This window comes from Euphorbia lathyris, chromosome 2 (assembly GCF_963576675.1).
Source record: "Euphorbia lathyris chromosome 2, ddEupLath1.1, whole genome shotgun sequence".
Taxonomy (NCBI): Eukaryota; Viridiplantae; Streptophyta; class Magnoliopsida; order Malpighiales; family Euphorbiaceae; genus Euphorbia; species Euphorbia lathyris.
The window spans coordinates 138990276-139000076 of NC_088911.1; the positions used below are offsets into that span (position 1 = coordinate 138990276).

Sequence of the window (9801 nt, forward strand, 5' to 3'; positions counted from 1 at the left end):
GGTACATTAAATCTGTAATCTTTTATTTGAATACATTAACCCATTAATTTTTTATTTTCAATCACATTAAGCTCATAATCATCATAAAGCCAACTTTCAATATAAAACTTTGTTAAGCGAGTATTATTCATTTCACTTCCGTTCGAAATATTTTATTTAACTATAAAAACCTTATTTCGATCCGTAGAAATATAATTTCAAACACAGATGAAATGAATAATACTTTTGAACTGAACTATACGTTCACAACTAACTAATTTAGTAATAAAAACTTAATACTACCAAAAATAAATGATGAAAAGCTTTAACCTTTCATCATAATTTCCAATATGAGTAGTGCCTTCAATATTAAACTTGTGATAGGTAGTAAAACACCAATTCCCCGATTGAGACCTAATTTGATCCTCATAAATTTCTCCATATATTTTTTTTACGAAGATTTGTTATAGCATCTATAACCACTTCTAGTTTTGGTGTACAGCCTAGCAAATATGTGTCCAAATAAAAGACTAAGGATCTAATGCATAAAAAAATGAATGATCACGGGTCTCAGAATGCTTTTTACCTATTTCTTTTCCGTCTCCAATATTACTCATTCTGCATGCATCATAAATCTAATTAAAGCTCAGCAAAAACTCGACTTGAGACATTAACGAGTCGAGCTTAAGACCGATTACCACCCCTAAACTCATTTCGACACGTTAACACCCCTAAACCTGAGCCAATTTCGAAGAATGAAGCAATGGTTTTTTCTTTAATTTCTTTCTCCCTGATAGTTATGAACTCAACAGCTAAAATATATTTAATTCATTTTCGGCGAAAACTGTACACAATCTGCCCGGTAAAGGCTTAAAACGGCTTGCACTCACTCATGCCGGTATCACGCCTCCCTTTTTACAGGGTAGGAAGAAGAGGCATATAAAATTTAGAAAATTAAGCATGGAGAAATTAACCAATTTTTCACCATTGCTTCTTGCCCTTTTTCTTCCTCTTGCTACCACTGCTACTGCCGCCACCGCTGCTGCTGCTGCTGCCGCCAGCATTCTTGGGGACGTTGCCGGCCCTGGAAAATGGGCTCTCGGCAGAGGTGCTGCCACCGACATTGTCAAATACACCAGCTTGCACTGCAGTCTGTAGCCACTCAAAGAATTCTTCTTCTGTCATGGTTTCGTCCATGTTAGATGTTGGCATCCGGCCGCTTCTTTGTCCGGAACTCGATCCCTTGCTCCCCATATTATGCTTGGTAGTTAAACTAGTATTCACATGAAAACTCGGCTTGTGAGTGTTGGCAGGACATCTCATTCCCTGCACCAAAATTCAGCATTCTGCACATTCAGTTTCCAGCGCAAGTAGGCGAATATAAACGACTATAAACGGGTAAATAATTCATCAATATCATCTACTAATCCATCATGATAGGCTGAAATAATCGACTAAACCTTCCGGTATTACGAAAAAGGGGATATTTTACCTGACAAATATACCATTCAGTAGCATTGTATATCTTGCCATCTGCACAAACATACGCAGAGGGAGAATCAACCTGCACGGACGTAATTGAACACATTAAAAAGAGAACGTTTTATGCTGCTACGTTTCAAGAGTTAAGCACACTTTCTTCTATTCCTGCATAAACAGTAAAATGACTAGTTAGTGGCACGTAACAACGATGAACCACGGGTATATATACCTTCTGCAGCCATCCAAAAAAGAACGGCTGCGAAGATTGCTCAACCCATCCATCTCCGTCTTTTGCCAGATGAAAGTCTTTGCAGTCCTATAAAACCAAAATGCCCAGAGTTAAGAGACACACAGTTTGCACATACCCATTGGGAGAGAGACAGGTATATTCAGGGAGCAAAAGAAAACCTGGCACCATCTTGCTCGAGATTTCGACTTCTTTGTATACACCCAGACATGAAAATTATTGCATCTTTTGCAAGCTATTCGCCTTGATTCTCCAAAAGGGTCTTCACTTTCGGCCTCTGAACGAGCAAACCCAGAAGCAAAGAAGCCATGCTCTCCATTCTGAGCAATCAACTAATCATATTAGAAGCCACGAAGAGGCTTGGTGCACAAAGTTAAAACAAGAGATCACTAACTCTAGCCATTCACTGAAAGTTAAATACCACCCATACCTATGTTACACGGATACAGAAACGGAAACGGAAATTGACACCAGAAACGTTATTTCTAAAACATAACCATCATAAAATAGCCTTCAAACGAAAATGGACACAGAAACGAAACGGATACGGACATGAAGCGCTCCTAAAGATGAGTGTCCGCACAACATATGTTGCACGGACACCGAAACGGACAGGGAAATTGACACCAGAAACGTTATTTCTAAACCATAACCTTCACAAAATAGCCTTCAAACGAAAATGGAAACAAACGAAATTGACAGCAGAAACGTTATTTCTAACACAACCTTCATAAAATAGCCTTCAAACGAAAATGGACACAGAAACGAAACGGACACTGACATGAAACGCTCCTAAAGATGAGTGTCCGCACAACATAACCCATACCTAGTCCCTATCCTCCATATGGCCACAAAGCATCCAAATTTCTAATGAAATTTTGGTTATATATACAAGAATTTTGTACTTCCTATTATGCATAGGATGGTTTATTATTCTTTAGGAATTTGCTCGCATTTATAGTAGTTGTTAATATTACTTTTCCTTGATTACAACTACTAATCCCAATCTCGGACAGGATAGCGAATACTCTTTTTAGTTCTGAGTAATTCTCTAAGAGTTGTTTTCTGAGAATTTTGATTAATGCAATGATTTTGTTAGAGATAATAACAAAATTTATTCTTGGATCTTATCTATCAACTTAAACTTTTGGGTCAAATGGTTTCTTGACATGTTATCAGAGAGTGATCAAGGATTCAAATTCCGGCAACTCCATTTGTCAATGGAATTTCAACACATGGTAAGATAGGCTTGTGTTGTACATGCTTCAAGCCGAAGGAGCTCTGGTGTGCAGAGGTGTGTCAAAGATAATAATAATAATAATAATAATAATAATAATAATAAAATTTAGTCTTGAACCTTATCTATAACCTTAAGCTTTTGGGCCAAATGGTTTCTTGACAAATTTTACGTTTTGTCATTCTGCAAGCCATAATGTCTTTTCTCTATCTCGTTTTCCTAAAGATTAGAAACCATGTTATTTTGTTGCATCAGAGTAGATCTCAATCCAAAGAATAAGTTAAGAAAATAGGAACTAATGGGACATGTCATTGATATAGTCCGAAGGGAAATTCAGAGTCACGGACTTCAGAAAAATTAGCATGCATTAGATATAAGTTTAAACCTTCTGTGAAGTGCCTTGAAATCTACGGAAATAGTTCAACAACTCCTCTCTTCTCAATTCGTCATCATAAGATTTTCGCTTCAAAGAATCAAGTAAAACCTGAAAAGACATTCAACGAGAACGAAGCAACAGTCAGAGTGAGAATCAAGTGCAAACTACACTATGCTTTGAGCAATAACTAGAGAGAATCAAAAAGTTGACCTCATATGCATTTTGAAGTTTCTTGAAAGCTTCTGCAGCTTTTTCATTGCCCATGTTCTTGTCGGGATGAACCAGCATCGCCTAAAATATAGAAGAAAATTGCCAAATTATTCCGAAATATCTCTTCTCGCATTTATAATAGTCTCATATCTGCAAGTAAGCTCCCCTAGGTAGCCACAGGACAGAATAAAATTTTGTGGAATCTTATCTAATTAAGTATCTAGAAGAACGGTTGAACATACAAAGAAGTATGTGAATCATCCCTAAAGAGCAATAAAACACTGGATATGAGTTCAGTGACTATATCAGTTATGACGAATTAAGGGTCAAAAAGGTCCTTAAAGTTGGCAGCCGGGATCGATTTAGCTCAAATCGAAGTTTAGGTATCAACTCAGCCCTCAAGTTGAGAAATTTTGACAAATTGACCCAAATATAATCAATTTTAATACCAAAATATTATAAAATTTGGGCCAATTTGAGGGCTGAGTTGATACCTAAACTTCAATTTGAGCTAAATTGATCCTGAATGCCAAGTTTGAGAGCCATTTTGACCCTTTATTCCAATTATCACGCTCTCAAAATCCCAGAAAAAAATGCACAATATGTACCTTTTTCCTATATTCCTTCTTCAGTAACGAAACATCTACATTCCCATACCGGGCGAAACCCAGCGCAGAATAGTGATCTGTACAGTTCAACAATCGAATAACTTCTTCTTCAGAAGTCAACTCAGAATCAACTCCGCTGGTTGAAGGAACTCCAGAGCTTCGATCTGATGTCTCTGGCCCAGTTTCAGCTGACGGAGGATGAAATGGCTCTCCATTGAAGAAGCCGGGTTGACCGTCTACTCCTGCACTTTGTTCAGAGGGTCCATTTGATCTTCTTTGCTGGTTAATGTTATTCTTTAGGAAGTATATCAGAACGTCACTTGAGATAAACGATAGATTCAATGCTAAAAGTAAGCCAAGCCATCCAACATATGACCATGCACAATATACAGAATAAACAGTGGTGGTCAAGAGTGCAACACGTTCATGGCTCAACATGAATGAAGCCCCTGAATTAAAGAAAAAAATAAAATTAGCAAACCCTGAGTAATAATAAATGTAAAAAGAGACGAGACGTGCTTAAAAAACGTAACAATTTACCTCCAATTATAATAACAAATAATGTTGTCCAAAAGCTTCCATAAAGCCATAAGAAAACTGTCCCAGAAATGGCGGATACAAGAAGTCCAAGGGTTATACCAATGAAAACTCCCGTGAATCCAGCTACGGCCTGTGTAATTTGCATTTGACACAGATATTGGAAATTATTTGTCTAATTATGATATTCAAAAACTCAAGTGTGCAATATGTAGCTGCAAAAGTACAATGATCCAACTGCAAAGGCATTTTCGTATGCAATAGATAACAAGCAATAATACTCTAAACTCAAAATTCCTCAACCCGCACTATTACAAAGGCGATGCATTAAGAACCGAAAGCATACAACTATTCTTCTGAAGACTATACAACTACTAATTGCACACCAACAATGGAAGGCTTATTAATCGCAAATGAGACGACATACTTGAACAATATAGCATTTAAAATTGGCTAAACCCATAATTAAGCCCTTGAACTTCTATGGTTTTAAGGATTGAGCCCGCCCCTGATCATTTATTTTTCCAGATTAAGCCCTGAACTTTAATTTCATACACATTGAGCCCCTCACTAACGGTTCCGCTAGCTAAACTGTTAGTGAAGGGCTCAATTTGCGTAAAAATTAAAGATAAGGGGGTTAATCCTTAAAACCATAAAAATTCAAAACTTAATCATGTGTTTTGACATTTGTTTACTAAATTGTCTTATTATTACTTTTTAAAGATAATAAATAAATAAATTTTTCAGTTTTTTTTTTTCTAAATTTTGAATACATATGTCCAACAACTAAAGAAATTGAAATGAAAAATAAAAAATCCATGAAAATGACTTTGGCATTTTTTACTTTAAACAACACTATTTGAATTAATAATTGACTTTTGAATTTCACTTCCAAACTAATACATAAAAAAAAAAAGGTTAGAGTAACTGACGTCATGTACAAGCATCTTATATTAGGTAACTCCTAATAGATTGAGTATATTCAATTCATGCTTTTTTTTCATTATTGGGCGGCCCGGTCGCACTACGCGTCCCCGCTGAGCGAGGGTCCGGGGAGGGGTCCCACCACAAGGGTGTACTGGGGGCAAGCCTTCCCCTGCCAATTTATTTGGCAAGAGGCCGCTCCTAAGACTCGAACCCGTGACCTCTTGGTCACACGACAACAACGTTTACCGTTGCGCCAAGGCTCGCCCTCCGCTTTTTTTCATTATTAAAGACAAAAAATCATATTATTAAGCCCCTTGCTCGTTATAACTTTTATTAATTAAGCTCCCAATCTTTATAATTTTTATTGATTAAACCCCTAATCTTTAATTTTCACATGCATTGAGCCCTTCACTAACAATGAGGGGCTCAATGTGTATATTAACTAAAGTTCAGGGGCCTAATCTTCCATTATTGAAGACAAAAAATCATATTAAGCCCCTTGATCCTTATAACTTTTATTGATTAAGTCCCTAATCTTTATAGTTTTTATTGATTAAACCCCTAATCTTTAATTCTCACACGCATTGAGCCCTTCACTAACAGTGAGGGGCTCAATGTGTATAAAAACTAAAGTTTAGGGGCTTAATGTGGAAAAATATATGATCAGGGGCTCAATCCTTAAAACCATGAAAGTCCAGGGGTTAATTATAAATTTAGCCTTTAAAATTTATGTGGAGTAACGAAAACATGCATATAGATCCATGGGAAAAAAAAATCCAATAAACGAGCTCATTAAGAATATCCAAGCCTTACCAGGACAATAAGGAACTTGAACATCCCAACCATAGCAAGTAGGGACAATATGCTACACCATATGACTGAAAAGAATGACGTTGTCCCCAGTCGTAAAAAGGAATCGATGCCTCTAAGAGTGAAATCCAGCCAAAACATTAACAATAGAAGCATTAAGCTCCCAAATTGAACAAGGCACTTCGAAACAACAGGATATGCTTGCTCGACCTTCATTCTTAGATAATCACGAGAACTATACAGATTGGTTTTTACTCTCACAAATAGCGGCCTGTGCTTCTCCAGCCACTCACCTGCTGATTTCAATATGGACATAGTCGATGCCCTCACGTTTCTCACTGTCACGTTGCCTGAAATATCCACATTTTGAATCATACTTTTTATGTGCAATCCGATGTATCTCAGGCCATCTTTTGCATGATTTGGATCGCTGTACCAGCCAGGTGATGTACCATTTTCTTGTCTTACACCCGGAGTTTCCACAAATGTACTACAACAATCGCCTGAATTGTTACCGAAAGACACCGACCCCCTTAGATCCTGCTGTTCATTCATCCCTTGCTTTTCTTTTTTCTGAAACTTTGCAGAATTTTGTTTAGCTTTATTATCATCTGTAAAAGGACTACTTGGCTGATCACCATTTGGAATCTCCTCACGAGGAAAGACCTTGACCTCACTTGCGTTTCCTCGCCCTTTCATATCAGGATCTGGATAACCTGAATCCGACACCTTTTTCTTGTGGTTTGATGCGTGACGATCCACCCCATTCCTCTGTTGGTTACCCTTACGAGCCATGTTAGATTGTATTCAAGCACACTTATTCAATAGGAACTCAAGCTAATGGGTATGTAGTTCAATCAAGGGAAGCGCAACATGCCACATCAGTCCCATGTGAAAATAGCGAGCTTAACCTGTCACCAATAGATGTGAACAACTCAGACTGGAATTTTTTGGCACACTAGCTGTGTCAACTAGTATTTATTTTCTGATCCTCAAACCTATAATTGGAATATAATTAGGTAATAAGAAAATATTCACATATCAATGGCATCCCGGTGCAAAACACATGATGATTTAATGTTCTATCATATATTGAAAAGATTAGGAGCCTCATGATGCAATCTCCCATACTTCAAAAGGGACAAAATGCAACTGCACTGTTTGGTAAGTACCTCGTTCTGACAATCAAATGTACTAGGAGAACGGCAAATAATCACCACTAAAAAAATGCATAATAGACCTTTTTAATTGTTTTAACACATTTATTTTCATCTAACAGGTAGGGATGTATATCAAAATTTTAAGTTAATTGGAATCTCTCAATCCATTAACGAAACAAGAAGTTTAGGAAGAGACTAGCATTAATCTGATTTATCATTGGGGTTTAAACAGCTCTTCCAAAACTAAGAAAACAAAGTAAAAAGGGAAAGAAGCACAAATAGGTGTTCTGCACAAAGAAAATTGAACTGTTGTGCGTACAATTTAGAATAGGGATGTCAATTTTTGACACGACAAAACAGTAGAGACAACCCACCTAACAAGACCTGTTTGACACAATTAATGTTTTTGTTGTATTTATAACATATATAATAAAGTGGAATACATAGATCACATAACATGATTATGACACAACGATCCATTTTGACATCCCTGTAGAGTTCTACTACCCAAGACATGTCAAAACAGTTCATAGAGACAACCCGCCTAACACAATCCGTTTGACACAATTGTCGTTTTTGTGGAATACATAGATCACATAACACGATTACGACACAACTACCCATTTTGACATCCCTTTAGAGTTCTACTAACCCAGACATGTTAAAACAGTTCATAGAGACAACCCGCCTAACACAATCCGTTTGACACAATTGACGTTTTTGTTGTATTTATATCATATATATATATAATAAAATGGAATACTTACATAGATCACATAACACGATTATGACACCCCTTTAGAGTTCTACTAACCAAGACATGTCAAATCTACTTTAATATCCAAATGATATCTCAAGAACAGTTATAAAAGAATGCCAATTATAAATTAAACCTGCTTCTAGGTAAGAATTTCAAATTATCATGTCAGAATCTCTAACCATTTGAAACATAGTATCCACAAATTAAACCTCCGAAACCTCCCAAAAACAAGAAGAACCTTTCCAATTAATAGGGCAAGACAGGAGCCTTTCATCAAGCAAAGGAACTAACTAAAATTGAATCCAAATTAGTACAACCAGAGCTAGAAACAACAGAAATGAACACTAATTGAACTAATTTCGCTGATTAAGTAACACAGAAACAGAAAATTTCAGCTATCTAAGTATGCTAAAACCCAAAATCACACCGATCAGCATTTGAAGATTAATAGTTAATACTAACTTTCCAATTAGAATAAACTAAATGGCTTATTCAATCGAAGTTAAGCAGACGAACCACTCAAGAACAAACCTCAAATTAACAAAAGAAAATGAAAATCCAGAAGAAATTTTGACAACTTCAACTTCAAATAAACGAAAAAAACAAAAAACCTATTATATCTTCAAGAAAGAGGCTAAAAAGGAACATACCTTGAGCTACGGCGAGTGCAGTAAGGAGATAGAAAGAAAAGACCCAACAGACCGAAAGGAGTGAGAAAGAAGATAAAGCCCTAAATGAGAAGTGCATGATCAATTAAAAAAAATTAAAATCCCTAAAAAAGTCATAACATTCTTGTTCTTCCTTCCTATTAAACTAATCTTAAAATCTCCAAGAAGAGTTGTGAAAGAAAGGCAAAGAAATTGGGGTTGCGTATCGCAGTATCGTGAGGAATTGAGAAGTGAAAGGGGGGAAAAAGAAGAGGAGAGACTGAAGAAAAAGCTGTAAACGCAGCTGTTTTTTCCAATGTCATCACCTTCATCCAGTGAGGGATGGATGGATGGTCAAGGTTTGTATGTGTTTGGTTTATTCGGTTTTGGTAAGTAATCCGTGATTTGGATTATCTTGCGCTGGCCAAGGTTGTGATATTGGTCGGGTTTAGTATAGATCATTGCTTAGTCTTTGCTTAAGGAGCTTGTTCAAAAAATATATACTCATTTAACTCCTTAAACTAAGCTTCAAATTAATTTGAACTCTAAACTATTAAAATCATCAATTAAATCCTTAAACAGAACAAAAATCATCAATTACGTCTTCATTCTATTATAAAATTAGAAACTGTAATTATTTGATATAGACTGTAATAATTTTTGTGTTGGTTCAAAATGAGTTTGGAGAATAGAGTCTAAAACTGTTCAACTGAATGGTCTTCAATGAGACATCAATTGAAGATTTTTGTTTAGAACGAGGACTCAATTGATGATTTTTACTTAATTGAAAGACCTAATTGATGATTTTGATAGTTTAAGAT

At 36.2% G+C, this 9801-nt stretch overlaps 1 protein-coding gene across 1 annotated transcript; it reads right to left on the reverse strand.

Moving 5' to 3' along the window:
* Positions 1-773: 773 nt before the first annotated feature.
* LOC136220102 (uncharacterized) lies at positions 774-9347 on the reverse strand. Its single transcript, XM_066007797.1, has 10 exons — positions 8984-9347; positions 6417-7324; positions 4680-4809; positions 4140-4588; positions 3532-3612; positions 3331-3429; positions 1870-2028; positions 1691-1777; positions 1472-1543; positions 774-1305 (listed from the first exon to the last, which is right to left on the reverse strand). Exons 2-10 carry the CDS (start codon positions 7206-7208, stop codon positions 961-963), a joined length of 2214 nt encoding a protein of 737 aa, XP_065863869.1. The 5' UTR covers positions 7209-7324; positions 8984-9347; the 3' UTR covers positions 774-960.
* Positions 9348-9801: the final 454 nt, after the last annotated feature.